The following is a 26,329-nucleotide window of genomic DNA, read 5'->3' as shown; positions in this document are numbered from 1 at the left end:
TTTATCTAGGTCAAATAATCAGACGGAAGTCTGATCATGAGAAGGAAATTCACAGAAGAATAAAAATAGGTTGGATTGCATACGGCAGACATTGCCAGCTCCTGACTGGAAGCTTACCATTATTATTGAAAAGTAAGGTGTGCAATCAGTGCATTTTGCCAGTGCAATATGTCCAGTGCCAATGCATTCGCCAGTGCATTTCCCAGTGCATTTTGCCAGTGCATATGGGGCAGAGACTTGAAAGCAAGTTAAGGACCACCCAAAGAGCGATCGAACGAAGATTGCTAGGCATAACGTTAAGAGAGAAAGAGAGTGGTTTGGATCATAGAGCGAACGGGTATACACGATATTCCAATTGACATCAAGAGGAAAAAATGTAGCTGGGCAGGTCATGTAATGCGCCACTTAGATAACCGTCGGACCATTAGGGTTACAGAATGGGTACCAAGAGAAGGGAAACGCAATCGAGGACGACAAAACACTAGGTGGAGCGATGAAATTAGGAAATTCGCGGGCGCTAGTTGGAATCGGCTGGCGCAGGACAGGGGTAATTCGAGATTGCAGGGAGAGGCCTTCGTCCTGCAGTGGACATTAAACATGATGATGATGATGATGACGACGACGACGATGATGATGATGATGATGGAGGTGGTGCCCCCCCCCCCCGAAAAAAAATCCTGGATACGTGCCTGCATTGGCATTATGTATTCTCTTTCTCCTCTTTCTACCATTCTACATTCCTTCTGGGCTCTTGCGCGTGAATGCAAATGTAATCCCTGCAACTTCTACAATGCTTTTGCGAAGGAAGCGGGGAGGAAGGGGCTCAGGCGCAATTCCAGCTTTCCAGAGGGCCTTGTGGCGACGATCGCGAAGTTCATTGGACAAATCTCAAAGTTCCCTCTCCCGCGCCGCTGCCATATGCCTTACACACGCCCTACACCAAATCGGCGTGCAAGACAGCAGCAGCAGCAGCAGACATTCCGGTGGAAGAGGCGAAGAAAACATCGCTTTAAATCGCGGTACAACCACATCGACTCACACAACGCCCATTGTGCTCCCACGCAGCCGACAGGCGCAGGATTCTTAACGCCCATTCACACCGATTTTCGACTTCCGACTGTCGGCGACAGTATTTTCCGTCCTGTCAGCGCCCCTCTCATGCTGCACCGACGCCAACAGACTGCAAGTCAGACGCTGATGTCCTTGTTGGAGGAGCGTCGGCAGTAACGGTATTTTCGGCTGAAGAGACCATTCCCGCCGACGCTCCAAGGACAAGGCTCTCAGCGAGCAGGGTCACTTCGGCGGAGGGGCTGGCGATGGCCTTTCACACTGCAACATGGAGGAAGAAAAACAACATTTTATTGACTCTGATATGGGTGGTGTATATTGGTGGAGCCCCTATTCCAGGGCCCCACTGGCTTCTGCGGCTCGTGGGGCCAGGTCGAGAGTCGCCAGCTGGCTTCCCAAGTCAACATCGGCGAATCGCGCCTCCCACGATCAGTTAGCGAGTGAGTCCGTAATTAGCGACGAGACAGCTTGTGTCGGGCGCCTTGGGCATTCGTATGTGATGTGCTGGATTGTATGTATATCTTCACACCAGGTACAGTTGTCTTTGTGTCCGTCGGGGCACATCTTGTGTAGCCTAGGCAAGTTAGAAAAGGTGTTCGTCTGTAGTCAGCGCCGGTGCCATGCCTGCGCCCTGTTGAGCTTGGCTTGGGGACGAGCCTTTCTTCGTAGGCCGAGTCTTTGCCTCTCCCGTATTTCTCGCGGCGTGCCAGGTATGGGGGTCCGTTAGGGCGGATTGATTCGCGGCTCGGCCTGTCATATATAGAGCCAGGCGGTCCACCCTTTTGTTGCCGTCCTCTCCGGCTTGTGCCGGGCACCAGGTGATCCCATGGTCTTGCGTTAGCCTTGGTCCCAGAATGGACATGACGCAGGCCAGCAAAACCCCCCGTAGGTATAGTCGGCTTGCGTCCTGAGAGTCCGTTAGTACGTGAGTCGATCGGCCGTTTCGTTCGGCGGCTCGCACGGCTAGGGCAATGGCGGCGGCCTCCGCCGTTGCGTTGTTCGAGGTCTGCAAGGACGCAGCCGCGACCACGCGTGCCCTATTTGTCGCGACCGCAAAGAAAGCGGGGGTCCGTGTTGTTGTACGGGGTAGAGATGGGTCCGCGAAATACATGTCCGGGTGGTGCTGGCTTTGTAGCATGGCTGTCTCCCCGGCTCCTCTTCGTCTTGTGTGGTATGTCGGATACATGTTGCGTAGAATGGGATCCACATGTAGCCGTGTTCGCAGAGCAAGTGGTGTCAGTTCGTCTGGTCTCCACAAAATTGCGACGCCACGGGGTAGTACTAGCGTCTTGATAGACAACGTCCCTGGGGCGTCGCGTTAAGGCGCTCTCACTGGGCGATGATCATGGCAGCGGCGAACTCTTCATATGTTTTGGTCAGCCCTGGCTCCCGTAGGCGCTCCGTGTTAGTGCTCGCCGGAAGGCCGTGCGCCGCTTTCGAGCCAATTCGAATCAGTTTGACCACTCAGCTGGTCTCGCTGCGGCACGTGGCTTGGAAGGACAGTGCGTAAGTGATGCGGCTAATGACGAAGGCTTGCACCAATCGCAAGTTGTCCGCCTCCGTCATTTCCTCTTTGCCGTGCACGATTCTGTTAATAAGTCCAGTTATACTGCATACCGTGCGCTTGAGTTTGGAGAACGTGATGGAGACACAGCCTGTTTCTTGTACGTGCATCCCAAGAATCTGCATATTTACTGTCCTCTTTATGGGTTCCCGATCGACAAAGAATTGTAAAGTCGGTGCTCTGTTCGCTTGTGTATTCTTGGGTATAATGAGTAGGTATGCCGACTTGCCCGGTGCGCATTTCATGCCTGCTTGATTTGTTAAGGCCTGCACCTCATCAATGGCTCTTTGCAGGATGTCTTGCCGGTCGCCGTACGAGCCTCGCGTGGCCCCTAGCGTGATGTCATCCACGTATATGGTACACCCGAGATCTCGGTGCTCCTACAGTTGTTGTATTTTGCGTAGGCGGATGTTGAATAGGAGCGGTGATAGTATAAAACCTAGAGGGGTGCCTCATCCCGGTAGGTCTATGGAAGTGAGCGTGTCCTACCTATCCCATTATCGGAGGTGTGGTTGCTCAAGAAGTCTTGCACGCAGCCATATATTCTATCACATCTTACGTCCTCGAGCCCCTCAAGAATTGTGGAGTGCGAGGTGGTGTAAAAAGCTTTTTCAATGTTTAGTGCGAGCAAGATCCTATCTCGACTTCCTGATGGAGTGTCGAGGACGTCGTCTTTCAGCAGTAGGAAGACGTGTTGGGCCGATACCGCGCTCTCGAAGCCAAACATTGTGGCCGGAAGCAGGTCGTTTTGATGTATGTGTCGCCCGAGTCTGGTGAGGACAATTCGTTCGAAAAGCTTGCCCAGATAGGATGTTAGCGAGATGGGTCGTAGTTCTTGCGGTTTCCCCGGCTTCTGTATTAGAATAACGTTTGCCGTTTTCCATTCCGAGGGTAGTCGGCCGTAGGTTTCCATACCGTGTCATTAACTAAATCGGTTAGCTGTTGGATGGCCGACTTGCTCAGGTTTCTCAGCATCGCATTGGTAATACGATTGGGGCCCGTTGCCGCGTTCTTCTTAAATGCCTGAGCGGCAGCGTAAAGTTCTGCGAAGCTGATAGGGGCGTCTAGATTTTCGTTATCTTGGACGTGATAGTTTCTGAGGCTAGGTGATGGTGTGTGTGCTTCGGTGTAAGCTTCCTTTGGTTGTTGGAGGAGGTCGTTTTCCGTGCCTGGGTATTCTCTGACCAGTTTCTTCATGACGTTATTCGCTTGTGTACGTGGGCTAGATGGGTCCAGCATGCAACGAAGGATAGCCCAGGTTTTCTTGGTGCTCAGGGTGCCTCGCAGGGAGTAGGAAAAACTTCGCCAGTTGTTGCTAACGAGCTCTGCGGCGTAGACGTTGGCTTTTTCTTCCCTTCGGTCTATCCAGAGTCGGAGTTCACGGTTGCGTCTCTGTCGCTTCCAACGCTTTCATAGACTTCTGCGGGCCTCCCATAGGTGTGCCAGGTGGTTGTCCACTGCCCGGCGTTTCCGGTGTTGTCTGATACTCTTTCGTGGTGGCATCGTATATTTCTTTAAGTGCTCCATTCTCCTGCAGATGTTCGCGTTGAATGGACTGTCTGCTCTTTCTCTGTGTAATTTTTCCAGTGAATGAGTTTGGCGGTCCCCAGGGATTGGTGTACTTTTGCCGTGTCGCAAGTTACACTTGTAATGGTCGCTGCCAAGGGTCTCGTCCAGGTAGCTCCAGGTGACTCCTCTGTCGTCATTGACAAACGTTAGATCAGGTGTGGTATCACGATTCACGCTGTTGCCTACCCTGGTGGGGACGCCTGGCAGCGTGATCAGCAAGAGTTCGTTTGTATTGCTCGTGTGTATGTTCGTACGTATATGTATGTATGCATGTCTTGAGAAGGTTGGGCCCCTTCGCTCTGTCTCTCCTGCATCGCCACTCTGAATGCCAGGTGTTGAAATCTCTGAGGAGAAATAACCTATCATGTCGCACGAGTAGGGAGGACACGTGCTTCCGTAACGGTGAGAAGTCGCCGAAGCAGTCGCGTTTCGTGCACGCGATTCTTCCAAAGTTCCATATTTCCTGAAAAAGGTGAAAAGTTTAGCTTTAAATATATAAGAATCGTTTCACAATGTTTGGGGGGAAATAGCCAGAAGGAATTTTCGGGTGAAGAGGGTAGTACAACTCGCGAAGGTGAGTGAGCGGGCGCTGTATCAGTGCATGTCGGAGAAAGAAAAGGCGGGCCGAATGTTGACCCCAAATAAATGTCCTGTCGAAGAGGTCGTGAGCGCAGAAAGCTGGACTACTCTGACCTAACGGTGTTGTGAAGGGTCGTGCACAGCTGTCCTCGGATAAACGAGATCCGCACCGTCGCCAAGCTGAGGCGCCACATTGAAGGGGCAGCGAGCTGCCTTCCGTATCAACTGCAACTATGCATAGGATTTGAAAGAAGCATGGCTTCTGATTCAAAAAGCGGTCTCAGAACGCACTGCTCATCGAAACGACGTACATTGTGCCGTCTCGCCGCCGATACCTGCGCCAGATTGCAGTGTTGCGAAGCCAAGGTAGGCACATTTCTTTCACCGACAAAACGTTGGTGACAGCCGGGCACACGATTAGTCAAGTGTGCGTTAAACAAAGCGTAGATACCCTGCATAAGGAAGGCTGATTTTGACTGTCGGCGGCCCTCCGAAATCCAAATGGCAGAGGAGGGAGGCTTCTTGTGACCCACATCGGGAATGAAAATGCCTTTATTGAAGGTGCAGGTGAAGTGTTTTGCGCAAAGACAAGCTCAGGCTATTATTATGAGGACATGAATGGAGAGCACTATGAAATGTAGTTCACTGAGAAATTACCGCCCCTTCTGCGACCTGGAAGTGTTAGAGTTATGGAAAATGCACCTTATCACTCCGTGAAGCAGGATAAGGTGCCGCGAATGTGTAGCGTCAAAAAGTAAATAGAGTACTGGCTTTCTGCAAGGAGTGTTGCGTATGTCGAGCATATGGTAAAATCTGAGCTCATGAAGCTCATTGAAAACACTAACGTGGGTCGAGACCGATACCGAGTGGACTGCATCGCTGCAGCATCAGGCAACCTCGTTGAGCGCCTGTCACCCTATCACTGCCAACTGTATCCAATAGAGTTCGCACGGGGTGATTCTGGTTTTGTGGCCAAGGAATGCAAGACATTCAAAATGCAAGGAGTGAAGTCGCTGGTATGGAAAGGGAAGCAACAAGTGAGTGCTTAGAAGTGGAAGTGCCTACAGAACGTTCTAGACGAAGACGATTCGATGAACAAAGCAGAGCACATCATTTATGATGTTGGTGAGAGTCTCAATCCAGTAGTCGTGAACCTCGGAGAGGACACAACGAGTAGTGATGGCACAAGCTCCACTGATGAATATGACCTAGAGTGCGAGCTCCTGTGATGGACTTCATCAAGACAGTCTATGCAATCTGTGTGTATTTGGTGCATGTCACGCGGGTCATTTTTAAGTTTTGATAACGTTCCAGACTATACCTGTACGGTGAGGTGTTCCGTTCTGAAGGGCTTTGCAATAGGTTAGCTAGCCGTAGCTCTTTATTTCCTTTTTCTATGGCTTGGTAGCTTTCGAATAAACTTTCTTGCTAACTAAACCAGGGGCGATGATAGGAGGTTGCATGTGCACATTAGGCGTGAGCCTATCTTATAAGCCTCTTCAAACTTTTACATGAAAATTAATTATGTTCACGACATCATGCCAAGTATCAAACATATCTTAATCTGATATTCTATGTTTGGGGTGGTTTTCTTCTCTTGCATATATTCAGTTGGCTGTTTCTTTTCAAATAGAATAGATGCTTGTTGCTGAAAAAGTGCAAGTGTTTTAGTGATAATCTGCAATGAACGAAGTGACGGTTCTCAAACAACTTTTTGTGGAATGAGTAGGCCGCCTTGCATACAACACATACATAATACTAATAACTTTCTCGAAAGAGCCTGCGTATCTTATGTCTATCTTCCTAGGGTGCACATATGAAAACGTATCCTGTCAGGTTTTCATCTCTACATATATTAGACAACTGTCGTATTTTATTCTGTCTCTTTGTGTTCTTTGGCGCTGTGAAGATCATTGCTAAATAAACCTGTTTGTGCATTAAAGGGGCATGCCGAAAACATTTGGCTGCCCGTTTCATAGTGGCTTCGTGATGCATCTGAAATGGCGCAGCGGCGGCATTCCGTTATTTGTATCAGAACTGCGACTGATAATTATGCATGATACCGGCAGAGATATACATGTCCCTGCTTGTGTATTCGTCTGAGAAGTCAAATGTCATAAAATTTGCTTTGGGATCACTTCGGTGAAGCACAAGTTACAGCCGTTCGTTTGGTTCTCCCGTAAAACCCCATGAATTTAGGCTAATGGGAATTCTGAAGCGTTTACAGCTCTACAGTGAACTCAGTAATTACGACAAGTAAATGAAACTCGGCGTAATGTTAGAGTCGTCTTAGTGGGCTCTCGCACAATTATTTTACCGAAGATAGATTAAGAGCTACAAGGCATTTGCGAGAAAATTGGCTTCGCCGCGTAGCGTATTCTGCTAACGGACCACGCCCTGAAGAAATCCCGAGGTGTGAGCCATATACAGTTTCGCTGCAAAATGACTTAATACTCGTAAAGCACAAACAACTTTACAAGAAAATATATATGTTTTGTGGGCTTCTGTCAGAGCAATCGCAGGTCATGGACACCCGGTAAGGAGGCTACATACCGCAAATGAAGAAAACTTCGACTCAACCCGTGCGACACGGTCTACTTCGCGTTAGGCGGCGACGAAATAATCATTTCGAACAAAAATCCGTAAGAACACTTTTGAGCTTCACCAACCCGGATTTGAACTCGCGTGGCTCAGACTCTCACGATCTCGCGGTACGGTCGTTCAACCGATAGGACCATGGCCGAAAGCGAGCGCGAATTAACACGAAGTAAAGAAACTCGCCTTCCTGATTGGTTAAAATTCGGTCAGCTTTCGCAGTGCTACAACCAACTTGCGAAAGATACTATAGTCACCGTCTATGCAATATCCGCCGACACAAAGGCTTCCTGGCAGGCAATGACGTCATGCAGATCCACTGTTAACACGGAGCCAACGCAGGCCGATGAGGCACGCAATCGACGCGCAGACATGTGATCAAATATGGCGGCGCCCACGGCATCGCCGTTAAAAGGATATGTTTGCTGCCGCTCGTTGTTTTAACGCCGTAGCTTTAAGGAGCCTGTGCTGCAGAAAATCCGGTGTCGTTGTCGGCGTCGACAAATTTTTCCGTGAGCGAATATTTGCATATGTGTGTAGGTATACGTAATACCACGCCTTTCTATATGACATCTGGTATATTCGCGTTATATTGCCACACCATTCTATTACTAAAGTTGCTCATACCTTTTCCTACATTCATGACAGTTATTGGTCGGAATGTCTAGAACGACAACCCACAACCAAATGGCATGAAACAAAACAACAGCCGCTGCCTTTTACGTTAAGTGTTCTCATACTTAAATGTTCAAAGTTAGTTAGTTAATTCGGGTTTATTGGCGCAAAGGCGACTAAGGCCATGCTGCGCCAGTCACAGGACAGTATAAGATCTAGTGTTAAGGTAGTTATAGCTGTGTTACCTTAAAGTCGATGTAGATAATTGGTTTCACCTAAAAACTGGAACAGGTTGGTGAATGGCATTAGTGGGTCATCGCCTAATATTAAAGCAGGGTGCAGAGGTATATGTAAGTGATACAAATTTTTGAAATGTTTCCGTCTCTGTGTTTCAGTGTGTGGGCATGATATAATGATGTGGGTTACTGTGAGTGTTTCGTGACAGTTCTCGCATGTTGGTGGACTTTCGTTTCGAAGTAAAAAATTGTGTGTTAGATGCGTGTGTCCAATTCGAAGTCGACATAACATTACCTCATAGAACCGTTCTTGGTGTGTGCATGATTTCCACTCGCGAAGCAGGGGTTTAGTTATATGTAACTTGTTATTTACGCATGAGTTCCAGTCTTGCTGCCATTTTGATGCAAGGGCCTTACGAACCGCTCTGATGCTGTCTTTGTATGGAAGTGTTATGTGTGTGATGCTTTTGTGCGCTGCCATGGATGCGCTTCTATCTGCAGCTTCATTCCCTGCTATCCCAACATGGCTTGGGACCCAGCAGAATCGTATGGTTCCTTCGTATTTCTTGTTAAACACTATGTTTAGGATATCGCCAAGCAGGGGTTCAGACGCGGAGTTTAAGTTAAGGGCTCTTAGGGCACTTAACGAGTCGGTATAAATGATAGCATTCTTCTACTTGTCGGAAGTAATTTTCTTAACTGCCATCCATATAGCATAAACTTCGGCGGTAAAGACTGAAGAAAAATTATTTGTGCGAATGCTATTTTCCCAATTTTTTGTTACGATCCCGACACCTACGTATTCTTGTGTTTTAGAGCCGTCAGTGTAAAATTCTGTGTAATTTTTGTATTTTTCTTGGATAGCTCGGAACTCTTGTATTATATGCTCTTGTGGAATGTCTTTTTTCTTTATATGTGTTAACGTCCAGTCACCCAGCTGTGTAAAATTGCACGACGGGGGCAATCTTGCTGGCCTTTCGGCAACCTGCAGGGCTTCTGGAGGAACATCATAGGTCTGACAATATTGTTCGTGTCTTAAGATGAGTGGCCGAATCATGTTTGGTTTATTTGTGTAGTGTGTTCGTGATTGGCACTGTGTTACGATGTTGTAGCATATATGTTGTGGTGATGACCGAATTCTTAGTACATAGCAAAGTGTAAGTTGTGCTCTGCGGTGCTGTAATGAAGGCTCATTAGCGTCAACGTATAAACTTTGTACAGGCGATGTCCTGTAGGCACCGCTCGCCAGTCGTAGGCCGATTGTGAACCGGATCAAGTCGCTTAATGTAGGACTGCCTAGCTGCTCCATAAACTACACTACCGTAGTCGAGGATGCTACGTACAAGGGACCGGTATATACGTAATAGACATGTTCGGTCAGATCCCCAGTGCTTATGTGATAAGACCTTAAGAATATTTAGCGCTTTATTTGCTTTAATTTTAGTTGCGTTAATGTGGGACAGGAAGTTCAGTTTAGTGTCAAACGTTACGCCTAGAAATTTATAGTGCTCTTTGACGGGCAGCGTTGTACCATGTAAAGTGAGACCTGGAGTGCAGTGTAACCCTCGCTTCTGCGAAAAGAGAACTGTAACAGTTTTGTGTGTTGAGAACCGGAAACCATTTTTATCAGCCCATTGTGTAAGATTATTCATTGTTATTTGTAGTTGTCGTTCGCAGGTGGGTAGGTTTGAGGCGCGGCAAGCTATTTGCAAATCGTCGACATATATTGAGTGCATAACTGATGGTGGGATGACTTTATTTACAGAGTTCATTTTGACTATGAAGAGCGTCGTGCTAAGAATGCAACCTTGTGGAACGCCATTTTCTTGTGTGAATGTACGCGAGAGTATTGTGCCAAGACGTACTTGAAATGTTCGATTTGACATGAAATCGCATAGAGAATTTAGCATCCTTCCGCGAATTCCCATGTCAGCTAGATCTCTCAGAATTCCATATCGCCATGTGGTATCATACGCCTTTTCAAAATCAAAGAAAACAGCAAGGCAGTATTGCTTGTGAAGAAACGCATCACGTATTTCATGCTCTAGTCGCACGAGATGGTCAGTGGTGGAGCAGCCCTTTTTGTATCCGCACTGGTGTTTGTCTATTAGGTTTCTTGTTTCTAGGATGAATGTGAGTCTTATGTTTATAATGCTCTCATAAGATTTGGCTAGACAACTTGTTAGTGCAATGGGTCTATAGCTGCTAGGGGATGTAGCGGGTTTACCAGGTTTTAGAAGAGGAACTACTACCGCTTTTTTCCAATCTGTGGGCATTACCCCAGACTCCCATATTTTATTGAAAAATTTAAGAAGTGCCCCTACCGATGCTTGGGATAGGTGTGCCAGCATCGTGTAGTGCACACGGTCAAGACCTGTTGCCGTTTTTTTACCAGCAGAGAGAACTTTGTTCAATTCATGTATTGTGAGGGGTTTATTGTACATTTCAGCTGAAGCCCCAGTGGTAGGCAGCCTCTCTTTCTCAGCCGATTCTTTATATTTTAAAAATGTACTTGAATAGTTTGCTGAGCTGGATATGTTATGAAAGTGTTCACCTAATAAGTTGGCCTGGTCCTGTACTGTTGTTTGTGTGCTTGGACATGTAAGTAGTGGTATAGTGTATGATGAGTACTCTCCTCTAAATTTCCTCACCTGGTCCCACATTCGTTTTGATGTGACTGTACTATTGATTGACGATATGTATTTTTGCCATGATAATTTTTCTGCATTTCTTCGAATATATCGCGCTTTGGCTTTGGCCTGTTTGAAATTTAGAAGATTGTTATAAGTGGGGTACCTTCGTAGGATTCCCCAGGCCTTATTTTGTTCTTTTTTGGCTTTTGTACATTCGCTTGTCCACCAAGGATTTAGCTTTTTGCGCACAATACCGGAAGACTGCGGTATCGCCATTTCTGCCTCTGTGATTATGACTTCAGTGATTTTTTTATTAAGTTCATCAATACTGAGCTCTGGCGAAAAGACATCTTCCAGTTTCACGTTCTGCATAAAAACCTGCCAGTCAGCGAGCTGTAATTTCCATCGGCGTGGTCTAGTTAGTAGGGTTTGTGGTGATGATAGGTGTTGGATGAGTGCGGGTAAATGGTCGCTACCATATGATGTGTCGAGAGCTTCCCATTTAAAATCAGTGAAAAGAGAGGGTGAACAAAAAGCTAAATCTAAATAACTAAAAGTGCGTGAAGTCGGTGAGGAATAAGTCGGCGCACCTGAGTTTAAAAGACAGATATCGTTTGACAGAATAAAATCTTCAACGAGTTGCCCTCTTTGGTCAGTTTTGACACTGCCCCAAAGAGTACAATGAGCGTTAAAATCTCCTACCAAGACAAATGGCTCCGGTAACTGATCTGTTAGATTTTCTAAGTCTTTGATAGTAAAATGTGTGTGGGGTGGAATATATAATGAGCAAATGGTGATTGTTTTGTAGGATAGAATGGTGACAGCTACGGCCTCTAAAGATGTATTTAATGAGACATTACGGGTAGGAGTGCCGCCCTGCACGACTATAGCCACTCCACCTGACAACCGGTGGGAACAATCGCGGTCCTTTCGGACAACGGTGAAGCCTTTAAGGAATCGAGTGTGTTTAGGGCCTAAGTTTGTTTCCTGTAGGCAAAATGCGACTGGCGAAAAGTTATTTGTTATGTCTTTTATGTCACCTAAATTGCGAATCAGTCCTCTACAATTCCAATGCACGATAAAAGCCATAGTGGTAGAATTGAGAATGGTAATTTAGATATATGTGCTAAGTAACTGTAGGTGACATTTGTTAGTGGGAATGTACTATTGGAAGAACGGTAACGATTCAGGTTACCGGTCCCTTTGTTCGCGTAGTTATTGTGAGCTTGTCTTTCTTAGTGCGCTCCAGAGAGCGCTGATGTTTTGGCGTCGATGACGCCGGAGTTTTGGTGTCGACATCCATGACCTTCTCCGAGGCGCTGGATGATCGAGAACCGGGCGCTGAGACGCGCGTCTCAGGCCTGGGAGTTCGATTTAGCCTGGGGCCCTGTGGGACCGGGGTCTGCAGGCCCGTCTGTGATGATGATGATGATGGAGCAGCACTGGCTGCTGCCACCAAGGGGACGGATGGAGTTACTACTGGGCCACTGACTGCGGTCCCTGTAGACTCCGTAGACCACTGCGGTGCTGTCCCCTGCCGCACCGCACTGGCGTAGGTTGTTAGAGGTAGGTGTGCTAGTTTTTTTCTTGCTTCATAAAAGGAAATCTTCTCTTTCACTGTGATTGCAATTATTTCTTTCTCTTTCTTCCAGCAAGGACAAGATCGTGAATATGCTGGATGCTCTCCTTTACAGTTTGTACAGTGTGGAGCAGCGTTGCAGTTCTCCGATTGATGGTCATTGGCACTACACTTTGCACATGTCGATTTACCTCTGCATGATTGCGATGCATGTCCGAATCTCTGACACTTGAAACACCGCCTCGGGTTCGGGATATAGGGTCTTACGTTGATCTTAAGATAGCCTGCATCAAGTGTAGTAGGTACAATGCTGGTGCCAAAGGTAAGTATAACGTGTTTGGTCGGGATTTGTTCGTCATTTCTTCGGAGAGTTATTCTTTGAACCTTGATTACATTTTGTTCTTGGAAACCTTCCAGGAGTTCTTCATCGCTCAGGTTTAGGAAATCTTCTTCTGATATTACGCCTCTGCTTGTGTTAAGCGAACGGTGTGCTGAAATTGTGATTTTGATGTCTCCGACACAGGTGAGATCAGCGAGCTTTTCAACTTGATCTTTGGTTTTCAGTTCAAGGAGGAGGTCCCCACTTGACATCTTTGAAGCTTTGTATTGTTTTCCGATTTTTTCGATTAGGCATTTTGCTATTAGGAATGGGGATACTTTTCTCATTGGCAGGGATCCTTCACTGTGGATCACATGGTAGCGTGGGAACGTTTCTGCGTTGGTTTTCAAAGTGAAATCAAAGATTGCTTCGGTGCGCCCTCTTTTGTGAGGACGATCTGCAAGTGAGGGGAATGCATTTGCCATGTATTCTTAGAATATTCAGCGGCGATGGTAGCCACCCACCACCGAGCCCAACAAGGGGACGCTACGAGGTTAGGAACATACCTGTAGACGTCAGCTATACAACACCGCTATAACCTAATATATGTACCCAAGGCTGGGTAGATACACACGCTTAACCCTTGCTGCCTGGAAAATGAGAAGAAAATTGAAGTGAGTAGAAGACAGGAAAGATTCAAAGTGAGAGAGAAAGACGAAGAGTGGAGAGGGGGACAGGAAAAGGCAACTACCGATTTCCCCCGGGTGGGTCAGTCCGGGGGTGCCGTCTACGTGAAGCCGAGGCCAAAGGGGTGTGTTGCCTCCGCCGGGGGGCCTTAAAGGTCCGAACACCCAGCATCGGCTCAACCCCCAGGATCCCCTTTTCCCCGGACACGGCTAAGCCACGCACGGTTAAACGCGGGAGGGTCCAACCCTCGTGTGCTCGGGTACGTGGTGTCGCAACACACCAAACGCCTGCTGATGCAGACGCCCCTGCGGGGAAATGTTCAAAGTGCGAAATAGTAGGAGAACCTTGACAGTAATGTAAATTTTTCTGGCGCAGCTGTTGTGGTGGGGGGCATTACCTCCGGGTTAGGCCAAAACTAGAGCTTTGGCCTGTCTCTGCAAGAAAGCTCGCCTTCGTGCATTGTGTTCGCCGCCAGCGTTTCACAGTAAGCATTACATTTACATAAGCCTCAGTGGGCGGGAAGCATGAGAAGCAGTCAGAAATCTTTGAATACTATCGCGTTCCACGCTGAAAGGTGAAGCTTAACCTTTTTCATCACACGTTCATTAAAAGTTTTTTTCATGAAACACAAGGATAGCCACGCAGCGTTGGCCTGAAATACCGAAATGGTGAAAAAATACATTTGCACTGACACTCAGCGTCGTATCACAGAGAGGTAATGTGATATGAGCGGCCACGCTTCCAAAACGCCTTTCTTCCGAAACGCTTCTCCTGCTGATTTCGGTAGCAGGTTCTTGGTTTCCGCGTTGTGTCGCCGTTTCCAGTTTCTTCTGTGCGGGCTCAAGAGCGGTTCATACCGTGTTGCCATGGGCAGAATTAAAATACACTAAACTCGAAAAACCATAATTATTGTCGTATCGGCCTAGAGTGACCGAACCATTACTTCAGGCACGCAGGTGTTGTGCATACCTGCAGGTATGCTCTCCTTTCTGCAAAATTGGTGACGCCTATAGCTCGGTGCAGACTGCTAGAAATGGCTGACCATCATGAATTTCAACTTAGGAAATATGTTTCTAGTTATTTTGAGCGCTGTCATGTATATGTAATAGCGCAGCTACTGTAGCAATCGCGTTGATGGTACGATTTTTTTCTTTGCAGCCGATTTCACGAATACTAGCCAAACGACAGTCTGCAGACTGTTTTGTCTCTGTTGGCGTCATGAAATCCTTTCACGCTGCGCCGACTCGCTGTCGTCGGGTGCGTCGGCCGTGTTGTTAGCCTTATGCGGGAGAATGCCTATCAACGACATAGTTCGGTCGACACTAATCGATCGATCATTGGCGTCGTTATTTGGTCGTTACTTGTCGTCGTCAGTGGCGGATGGGCCTGATATAAACGCTGCTTTTGTGTTAGCGTTGCGATCGGAAAATCATCAGTTGAAAATCTCTGTTGTTCGTGTAAACTTTGTCTGGTGGCAAGGCAACTTGTGACACACACTATAGACGCACTGTGCTTATTTTTCCATTGAAACAATATGTGCTGTTGGGCCCGAGTTAAGAGAGCCAGGATTCAGTGGATTCAGTGTGACAAAAGAGCATGCATTAGACTATGACAACATACACCTATAAATAGTTGTACAGTGCTCGGCGATTGAAACATGACACTCGGACAGTATAGCAGCCGGTGATTCTTGCACCATCGGTGAGCGCTAGGTGATCGCTAAGGGGGCCCAATTGCATCACGATGCATGAAAATGACTCCCGTTTTCATGTGACAAAAACGTGCACCAGCTCAATGTACCCAGCATCCAATGGGGGCCCCAAAAATTGCCAGCCGCCGTGCTCTGTGTCGCATTTCAATCGGTGAGAACTTTACATACATACCTGTACATAGCATTCACAGTAAACCATTTACATCTCTCGCCATATTATAGGTGTTAAGTGATCATTCATCGTTGGATTCCATTGGGAGCGTTGACGAGGAGATACAGAACATGCCTGAGAACTATGGTTAACTATCGGTCAAGAGGCAGATGGCGGAGAGACGATTGTAGATGCACTCTTATATAAAAATGCAAGTACATGTGTAGACAACACATGAAGTTAGAGCACTTCTTGCCTTGCCATGCGAAATCCTCATTTAATGAACTGGACTTGCTGCCCAATGTTAATGTCCATTGTTGAGAGAGCAGTAAACACAACTGTAAAAAATATGTAATTCCTCACTGTACTTTAATCCACTCTCATGATGACGGAACAAATTAGAGACTGTTCCTATGACGACTACACTGATATTTACTGTTCGCTTGGTTCGACAAAATATAATAGTTGACGTTGATCCACTTATACCAACTGTGTATATTGACTTAAGTACTGACTTCGGCCTTTTACACACTGATCGGAGACCGAGGCCGCACAAACACTGCATTTTGCGATCCTCTTGAATTGTGAAATTATACTTACGACCAATTATGATCGTACAATTATGATACAACCTTAACAGTAAATAATGACACAACCGTAACCTTTGTAACAGAATTGAGCGACACTGTAGCGAGGCAGTATACCCCCGGTAATGTTATGTCACATACCGGAGAAGCAACCATTCATTCTATAATACCGAAAAGAACTTGAGAAACGCGTCCCTAGCAGAAACAGTTCTCACTAGTCCAGCACAACTTAGATCATGTAGTTAGCTGCTGAGAATTATAAACACAAGAAAACATTTACAGGTAGCTCTGTGAGAACAGAAGCTACTGAAGGAAGTCTGCATAAGCGCTGTGTGCTATGCAGGGATCCAAAAGTTAATTTACGTGCATAATTGAAAAATAAGCATACACAATACATCTTGCAAAACGCTTGAGATTAATTGGAAATGTTTTGTTGTCAAAAATGTTGGTCTTCACGGTAGTCTTCAATTACTATATACATGGAAAAAGGCACTATACATTTGAAAAACAGCACTCATATGGGCAAAGTCTTGGTTGGGCGTTATGCAACGCTTGAATACAGTGAGGCTTTGGAAAGGAGTCACTTGGTACAAAAGTGGGTGGCACATTGTTTATACCTGACCTTTGACTAGCCCACAACAGAACCACCTGATGATGTTGAATATTATGACACAAGGGCGTCTTTGACCAGAGAGCCCCACTCCAAAAAACACATTTAATTACAAAAGGAGGTGTTCAAGACTCATTTTCCAAGCATATCACACCAGAGATACCCAAAACCAGGCCAGGGCAAAGCGTGTACTCATTGCATAACCGATGGGTAACCGGTGGTATTGGGGATAAAACTCCACACGTCCTGCATGCAAAGCGGAGGCTTAAGCTACTAGGCCAGAGCAGTGCTAACAGAAGAACCTGATGAACACTTTGTGATGTTCTCAGTGCAAGCACGTTTTGAACATTTCACTGAGTAACTTAAGTATGAGAAATGTAACCTTTGAAATACTTTTATGTTAAAAGGACCTCGATGAATAAAGTTCATTACATGCATTGGTGAAAAAAGCCCATAGTCAATACATCTCGTATGGCTCTTCACATTCAACTGGATTGCTTACTTGAAAGAATACAGCACTTAATAGTAGTCTTCAGTATTGTATACACGCAAGAAAGCGTTTAACATTACTCTTGTTCAGACCTCACTACTGACTGGCTCACAGCAGAAACTGCACAACACTTTGCAGTCTTTCGAGTGAAAACACGTTTTGGACATTTCAGTGATAGGTAACGTGACCACGAGTGTAGTACCGTTTGGCGTACCTTTAGACCATGCACCACAATTTCTGGGATAAATATTTTTGGTCTATTTTTATATTACGCCATACGCTTCATAATAACAAGATGGCAATGGTTCCGCCTGACTCTGCCTTCTGGATATGACTAACGTTGATTTGAAGTCCTCAGCAGGAGCACTATGACTGTCTCACTGAGGAGCTCCCAGATTTCAGAGATGGTCGCAGTAGCCTAGTCTGGCTAAGTAATACACAATATTGCACAACAACGAATAAAGGCACGGTGTGCCATCCAACAGTTGCATCACTCACGTCACTGAAGAGTGACCCAAGACGGGCCACTCACGGCACAGTGTGAATCCATGAAGAGGAATGTAGGCGACACATTATGGACAACATTGTGAAGCGAGTTTGTGCTTTCAGGAGTCTTCAGCATGGTTCGCGATGCACAGTAGGTTCAGGATGTGGCATCAGCGAAGTCGTCATGACCTCGTCTCATATGGCCTTGCAGGTCGAGGAGGAAATGAAGTAAGGCATGTGTGTGCTAAGATGCTTGTTCAGCTTGCCACATGTTCACAGTAGCATGTGCAGGGTCTCAAGCAAGCCAAACTAAAGCGCGTGTGTGGTTCGATCGAGATGAAGTAAGACGTGTGTGCTAAGATGCTTGTTCTGCTTGCCAGCCTGTTCACAGTAGCACGTGCAGGGTCTCAAGCAGGCCAAACTAAAGCACGTGTGTGGTTCGATCCCCCGTACTGGCGGGCATCCACCGTTGATACAATTGGTGCACGATATCACGTGGTCTGGTGCTTTCTTTCTCTGGAGTGAAGTTCTAAAATGAGTTCTTAAGCCCTGCGCCTCTCTTGGGTAAAGAAGTAAGGGCCACAAGAGGCTTTAGCCTATAAGGTGGATTTCGGTAAGTTGAGGATTGATGACCCATTGAGAAGTCGAGGAGGTGGCACATAAGAGAGTTCCAGGCAGCAAAAACAGTCAACCGTGACTGGATGCACTATTAGACTGCGGCAAACTGTAACCTGCTCAATGTTGAGTCAATGCGAGTTATAAGTATGTTTGTGAAAACTGCATCAATTCTCTAAAGGTATGTGGTCCGCACCTCCTAGCTGACTTCTTGTGGCCTGGCAACTGCTCTTGCGAGATGCTTAACGTACTCATGCCTTATGCTCAGAGATGTTCAGTTCCGCAACATCTAACATTAACAGGATTAAAAGCTCTACGAAATGGGCTAAATCCATTGTCCAAATGTGCGGCCTGATTCAAAGGGACTATAAAACACTGCACTTAAGAAGAACGTGAGAGCATGTGGCAGGAACCACAGCATTCTGGAAAGCATGCATCAGCCACTGCGTAGTTGTGGTGAAATGTGGCGGAAGACACTGACAGCAGTGAGGACACCTGGGGAGCATGGCTCACCCATCGTGTACTTGAGATGAGACGTCGCAGCGGGCGCAGTTAAGCAGTAGCAGTGAGGACACATTGGGAGCGCGCATCAGCCATCGTGTAGTCGAGTTGAGGCGTGACAGTAGGCACAGTCAAGCAGAAGCAGTGAAGACACCTGGGGAGCATGCGTTAGCCAGTGTAGCCGAGGAGAGACATGGCAATGGACACAGTCAAGCAGCAGCAGTTAGGACACATGGAGAGCGTGCATTAGCCGTCGTGCAGTGGACATGAGACATGTCAGCGGGCACATTGAAACAGTAGTGGTGAGGACACCTGGGGAGTGCCTGTCAGCCATCGTATAGTCGAGGTGAGACGGCAATCGGCACTCAAGCATCAGCTTTGAGGACACCTAGGGAGCGTGCATCAGCGATCACATGCTGGAGATGAGAGGTGGTGATGGGCACAACAAACGAGGTGCAGTGAGGTCAGCCATCGTGTATACAAGGCGAGACATGGCAGCAGGTACAGTCAGGCAGTAGCAGTGAGCACACCTTGGGAGGGTATCAGCCATCATGTAGTCGAGGTGAGATGTGTAAGCACGCACAGTCAAGCAGCAGCAGCAGTGACGACACCTAGGGAGCGTGCATCAGCCATCGTGAAGTATGCCAGCTCAATGCAATGGCCGAATGCCAGAGAGGCGATTAGGACTTATCACTTTCCAAGTTGATGAGGATTGGCTCCATCTTGTTACTAAACTAAACATACAGGGGCTGTGCTGAAGATAATGTCAGTGAATTTATTGTGACGCGACTGTACGTCGGAGCGTGGTGTAACCGGTTGAAGCTGGTAGTGGAGGAACCCAGCTAAGCACCGCTCCATCGCTCGATGTGCTCCGAGCATCGGATACTGTAGGACGGGCCTGTATGTGAGAGTTGTTTTTTATTCTTGTCCATGTGAAAATACGGTGCTCGCTATAACAATATATTGCGATTAAGTATTGCTCCAAGCTTGGCAAGATCGCTGCGCAGGCTGTTACTGGGCTCAAAACTGCTTACAAAGAACGTGGCTTGTCAGATCGGCAAGTATTTCGGTGGCGCAAGGCCTTCTTGGAAGGCCGGAAAGATTTCGACGAGGAGGAACGCGCCGGGCGGCCATCCACGACCACCACGGCTGGCAATGTGACGCGAGTGATGGAATTGTTCAAGTAGACTGATGATTAATTGTTTATTTAATGGCGCACATGTTAAACACTCCCAAACCTCAAGTTCATGAAATTGTTCCAAATGATGTCCGCATGCGGAAGGTGTGCGCTAAAATGGTTCCGAAAGTGCTCACTGACGACCAACAGTCATGCCGGGTTCAAATGTGCCAAGAAAACATCCACATGTACAAACGTGATTGAGAATTTTTGGACATCATTAGAGGTGACGAGACTTGGGTGTTTGAATATGACCCAGAGACCAAAGGGCGATCATCGGAGTGGCACACGCACTCGTCCCCTCGCCAGAAGAAAGCCAGGATGAGCAAATCAAACATCAAGATAATGCTCGCCGTTCTTCTTTTTTTTGACATTCACGGACTGGTTCATCACGAGTTTCTAGAACCTGGAACCACTGTGAAATCCAACTTTTATGTGCAAGTTCTCAAAGAACTAAAACGCAGGTTTCAACGCATACGGCCGGACATCGCAGACAACGTGTAGTTGCATCACGATAATGCGCCGGCCCACAGTGCCTTCATCGTCACCGACTACCTGGTTAAAGCATGTACCAACGACCCCGCAGTCCGCTTACAGCCCGGACTTGGTTCCCCCCGACTTTTTTCTGTTTCTACGCCTCAAAACACCCCTGAAAGGCAAGCATTGTGGGGACAGTAGACGGGACCAAAACAGCTTGCACCGCAGAATTAAAGGTCATTCCGGAGGAGGACCACGGTAACGTATTCGAGAGCAGGAGGTCTAGCCGCAGCCGATGTATCGACGCAAAAGGAGAGTATATTGAAGGTTTTTTAACGTTTGTAACAATAAATTCCGTAAATGATTTTTAATGGCTTTACTGACATTACCTTCAGGACAGACCCTGTATGTTACTAAAAATATCTCCCAGAAGTGTGTTGCAACGCCGTTCACGTGCTGCAGCCCTGGCTAAGTTCTCTGGTTTCACTTTCTCCACTTGAGAAAGGAGAAGGTCGTGAATTTCGACACGTGTACTTGTTTATCTTTTTGGCGTGACCGCTTTTCACCTCCTAACAAACGTTATCGCTCAGCGCTGGATTTCCTCCGCGTATCGGAAGTTTCTCGAATGTTACCGGTGGTTCTATCAGCTATGAATTGTCGCCGAGGCTTCTGTAATATGATTTCATGTGTGACGCGAATTGTGCAGAACTTTCTAGAAGACACGCGGGCACCAGCGATTACTCCGAAGCCTTCGATGACTCATGTAAAAGACAGCGCGCTTCACCGGCAGATGAGATTTCGACGATCGCCGACCGTGTTCGCCGTTGGCGCTGTGCTTTGAGTGTAACCTGCTTTTGTAGGCAAACGTTCGCATAATAAAAGTTAGTTTTCTCATTCGGAGATTTGCCGCTGTATTACTCACTGTAACTACTACGCGACAATATTCTTGATCTTGCACTACGGGTTCATCACTGTCACTCTATTCTTATTGCGTGCCCAAATGAGTCCTCTGGAGTTAAACTCACAGTGATATCGAAGGAGCCTGCATACAACACAGCCAGCACTTCCAGCAGCCCCATCAACCCCACACTTTATAAATTTAGTCTTTGCGGGGTCCAGTGTCAATCATCTGCTTTTTGGTCGTGGCAGCATGGCACTGGATTGCCTTCGAGGCCATCCAGTTATGGATCTCTGACTTCCGCCACGATAGCAGCGGGATTTTGTCCACGCGCCCGAGTGGTTGGACGCATAACCCATGACAATGACGCTTCGTGGCGGCAGCCTATTGAAGACAGAACTAAATCACGTCTTGAAACGGTTGCAGTCCATTTCCTCGCGGTACTCAACTGTTTTCTCTTCCAGCATGATATCCATGCAACCATCAACAAATCCCTCCTCACTACCAACGTGAGTCACTATCAGCCGCTCTCCCTTTCCTGGCGGCTGCTTCAGCCCCGTTGTTAAGCCGCGCAAGTATGCGTGGCGTGATCACGTGGCTGTCTTATCAGCCCAGACCCCACTCACTGTGTGGCCAGCAGTGACCCATGTTTCATCAAGACAGAATATTTCGCGCCCTTTTTTCCTGTACCGTGCAATCTCATAAAGATAATTTTGCTTCTACCGCGACAAGTTTTCGCGCTCAGTGAACAAGGGATTCCTCCTACGTTTCTCGCTCTTGAAGCCGATGTCTAGTAGCAGGCGTTGGAGGGTCCACGGGTGAAGGGTCGGCACATCTTCAGTGTTTCGCAGATGCTAATTGCGCAGCGATCTTCTGCACTGTTGGGATTCCGTTGCGGCGCAAAAATCCGCGAACGAAGTTGCTTAGTGCGGTCAGAGTGAAGCTGTCAACTATTTACAGCATTCATTTCTAGGCTGCTTCCGTCGAAGCATCCGTAGTTCTCCGTCCGTTATTTCGGCAGTGCGTCTGACATCAAAAACTTTGCGTAAGCTCAGGCCGGTTAGTTCGCTCACCCTCTCGAAGATCTGCGTTATCTCAAAGTTAGTTGCTCTTTTCGTAGGTTCATATACACATTCAAGCAAGATTTGCTGAGCTCCACTGTGGAGGGCCTTCCACATACTGCTTCTTTTGAGCAACTGACTCTGTGTCGTTGTAGTAGCCTGGCATGCCTAAGGCGCTCCTCATTACTGCGCAGTGGATAAAGACGAGCTCGATGAAACAGGAACGGCAGATGCATAATCGTCCTCGGCATGAAACGCTTCCGCAGGAGAGCCGTCCATGTTGGAAACTGGAGTATGTCTCAGCCCCGATTCGTTTTGTGCAGACAACTTTTTTGTAATGTAGTATACGATAATAATAATCACTGAATATCAGCGTTTATTTTAAAACGTTGCACTCTTTGCAGTCTTGTCCAGAACTGTGACCATCTGTGCCATTTGCTTCTTGTGAGGATGTGTGGTGCATGCCAGGTACTTACTTTGCAAGCGTTTTATTTGGGTTCAATAAAGAAGTAGGCTTTCACCTTTCCACTGTAGTAGACGAGTAAAAACATACAAAATTACGCGCTTATGACTTCATTTTTCTCATTAACGCGTTATTTAGGCTACAGGGAATGCTTGAAGTACAAGCTATTTGTAGCCTCGCGGAGGAACAGTGGCTAGCGGTTATGAGGGCGTAATCAGAGCTTCACTGCAGAATAAAGTTGTATCCGACTATAACATTGAACTTAGGCTCTATTCGTGCGAAGGGGACAACCGAAACAATACCTGCCAGCTCGTGCAATCTCGAAGGTCATGCCTTCGAAACGGCTGCTTTCCGCAGCTGCCGAAAGGCGGCGACACAATTTCATCGGATCACCTCCGTGGCAATAGTTTGCTTCCTTACAGACGAGGACCACTTTATATTTTTTCCCTAATCACTTGCTGCGAACTTTTATCAACAAGCAAAACGCACGAAATGCAAAATCTATTTTTCTACAACACTTAGCGAAAGACGCACGTCCCCTTAGTATTACAGCGGCAGGCCTGCAGGTGGAAACAGTGGGTAGAGCGTTTTCATCAAGGGGACAGCGAGGCATCGACCAGATAGATATCACGTATGCAAGCTCACTTGTAAGGCGAAGGTCCACACGGTGAAAAGGCGGCGGCGCCCGCTGCACACGGGCCACATCGCCCGCGGCGCCCAGGTGGCCAGGCCACCAGTGGCTGCTTATCTGCTCTTGTTCGCATGCAGTGACGCTTACCCACTACGGAGGATTAGACAAGCAGCAGATTAGTTAACAGTAATGCTCAAGTGCACAACACAACCTGTGAATGAAATTCAGTTTTGCAATTTTACTACAGGAGCGGGTAGTTGCTAGAGCTGTAATTAAAGATACAGGTATTAGAGCAATGTTGGCATGGTAAAAGAATCCCTCCGGTTTAGAAAGATTTCATGACGTTCATCATCATCAACACAGTAAAAAAACCAGGCTGGTTCACCAAAACGGGTTACGATATATTTTTTTTTATCATTTTAAGAGCATTCCTAAGAAGGACTTTGACTTCTACCAATATAAATAAAGATGAAGACACATGTGATGAAAAAACAAGGTGAAAAATGATTGGGCGGCTTATTTTCTACCTTTTCATCTTCAGTTTCACTGACTAGAACAATGCGCAATGTCTTGCCTTTCCACGCTGCTATGCAATGTCACTTGATTCCTGCTTCAGTAGGGGAGACATGTAACTACCTAACGACGAAGAGCGGTTCGAATAAAGCATACACATTAATGCGGCAGAACCCGTCTCATGGCGACTATCAACGGCAATGTGTTATCATTTAATCAATAGAGCGACAGAACGTAAATATACCGTCGGAAATAGTTATGTATCAGGTGGAGGAGGAAGAAAAAAATTATTTTGAAAAGGCATTTGGTACCTTCCACGCCCCCGGGGTCCCCGTACGATCCCACTGCACTGAAACGTTCATGTTTACCGTATACCAGACGCTGGCAGCTCGGATGGCGGTGATGTTCAGCCTTGCGGGGTGCCTGGAGGACAGTGAGATATCCCAGACCGCCCAAGCTTGGAGTGGTGCTGGCCCGCCGGGGGGAGCAGAAGCCGGGCAGGCCAGCAGCATATGGGTCAGGTTTTCATTGGACAGACGACGCAAGAGATGTTGCTCCCTGGTAGTGAAGGAAGAGTTGGGGGAGGGGGTAGGCTGGCTATATTTGCTTCTAGGCGCAAGCATTCGTGATGGAGTGAGCGACGGTACGCCCACGCTTCCTCGAGGAACCCCCAATGAAATGCGCCTGTGGCCGGTTTGTCGACCTTGGGGCTAACGAATTGGCGGCCCCATTGGCGGGCTTTCCCCCGTGCGCGCCCACCCAACTAAACTCAGCGCGGCGGGAGAGGGTTCTGGGTCAGCATGTGTTAGGTGCAAGGGTGAACTCCGCCCCTTGCAAAATTCAGCAGCGCAGGTTTAGAGTCACTGGCGCTCGGCACTGCAGCTGCCAAGAGCTAATGCTATATCGAATTTTGTCGCTTCCTCTGGGTCTTTTCTCGCGGGTAGGTCCTTTATTAATGTAGAGGTGTTCGGCTTGTAAGCATGCCGCTGTGGTTCTGTGTTGATCGCATGCAGCATCTAACCCTATTGCATTTTGTTCATCGCCGTTCCCTTTACGAGCGGTTGCTGCTCTGGCTTTTGTCGCTCGCGGTTCTCCTCGGGGTGCATGTTATGGGTGTGCAGTGCAATGCATAGCCTCTGACGAATTTCCGTGGGAAGGGTTTTAGGGAGTGACGATGAGCAGGGGTGCAAATTTAGAGTTTATAAAGTATATGCCTTCCGGTAGGCGCTCTTGCTTGTCGGAGATATTGCGCCTGTAGTTGTACTTCCGTTGTTTCTTATATGGTGTTATGCACACCTAACTCCGCCAGCCATTCGTTACTAGCGTTTTGGGGTAGACGGAGCGCTGCCTTGGTAGCTTCTCTGGTTACAGAATTCATTGCTTGCGAGTCGGTTACACGGACGGTGAGGTAGGGGGTAGAATACAATACTCTACTTATGGTATACGCTTGTACCACTAGCAGAGTATTTGTTTTCCGCATGCCGTAAGCTTTATTTGTTACATTGCCTATTAGCAGCGTGATAACTGCTAACTTAGGCTTTAAGCGGTTGACCGCTTCAGCATTTCTGTCATCAGTAAGCATCAGCAAAGGTTTCACTGTCGTCGTGGGAGTTCTATTTCCTACCTTCGAAAGGCTGCCTATCCACACACGAGAAGCACGCACAATATGCGTGTAGTTAGCAAAAGCGGTTACTTACCTTTTAAATCGTATGACGCCTTCAAAAATTGCTCTCCAAGTTGCCAGTGCTGCAAAGTTACTCCCAGCATAAGTGCCGTTCCGTAGTGGATGAGCTGAGGCACGCTAATAATACACATGATTTCCTTTGCGTCATCCGCGAAACTTTCCTCATCAACCAGGTACAAAGGAAACGCACTCCACGGCATGACAATCATTGGTCCTAATATGCCTGGCGTGCCACGCATACGGCAAGTTTGCAGCGAGACACTAGCTATCTTCTGGTACTTTGGCACACGGGAACTAAGTCACATTTCATTACAGCAAACACAAAACACGATGAGATAACCACATCGTAACAGGTCGCACGAGCAACCGTCTCGTGAAAACAGAGGAACAGAGCTGATGGGAGGATGTTATGAGCGACCTTATGAAACAGGGTGGTCGTTGACTCTACCTGTTTACTCGTGAAGTTGTTATCGCCTCAGTGATGACTAAAATAATAACAACTACACTATCGTTTTGTGCCTTGTTCCTCTCAGCTACATATATATCTTGAAATACAACAACAACCATCGCACATTCTATATTTTCCGCTATACTTTATCGCAGAAGAAAAGTTCTATGACGTCTTTGCGATCTTCAGTAGCTTCCGCCGCATGCAGGTAGCAAAAGCGTGGCTTTCCAGATCTGTGTACGCAATTCTTAAGAGACCGTCGCTGGAACCTGATTTGAAAGATTTGGTGTTCGCTCAGCTGTTTTGAAGCGCATCCACGTCGCCTTGAGCTAGTGCTCGTGCTACCTGCGCCGTCACTTGGTTTAAATATATTGTTGCTATC

General features: G+C 47.3%; 1 protein-coding gene across 2 annotated transcripts in view; it reads right to left on the bottom strand.

Annotated features, from left to right (window-relative positions):
* LOC139047545 (uncharacterized) overlaps window positions 1–23,444 on the bottom strand; it is a 78,039-nt gene extending 54,595 nt beyond the window's left edge. For both annotated transcript variants that reach the window (XM_070521372.1, XM_070521373.1), the window contains exon 1: window positions 23,317–23,444. In XM_070521372.1, the coding sequence (XP_070377473.1) occupies window positions 23,317–23,376 (60 nt within the window). In that variant the 5' untranslated portion in view covers window positions 23,377–23,444. The remainder of the gene's footprint in view (window positions 1–23,316) is intronic.
* Between the last annotated feature and the right edge of the window lie 2,885 nt (window positions 23,445–26,329).

Source organism: Dermacentor albipictus, chromosome 7, assembly GCF_038994185.2.
Source record: "Dermacentor albipictus isolate Rhodes 1998 colony chromosome 7, USDA_Dalb.pri_finalv2, whole genome shotgun sequence".
NCBI lineage: Eukaryota > Metazoa > Arthropoda > Arachnida > Ixodida > Ixodidae > Dermacentor > Dermacentor albipictus.
Note: the sequence above shows the minus strand (reverse complement) of the source record. Positions and strands in the feature narration are given on the sequence as shown.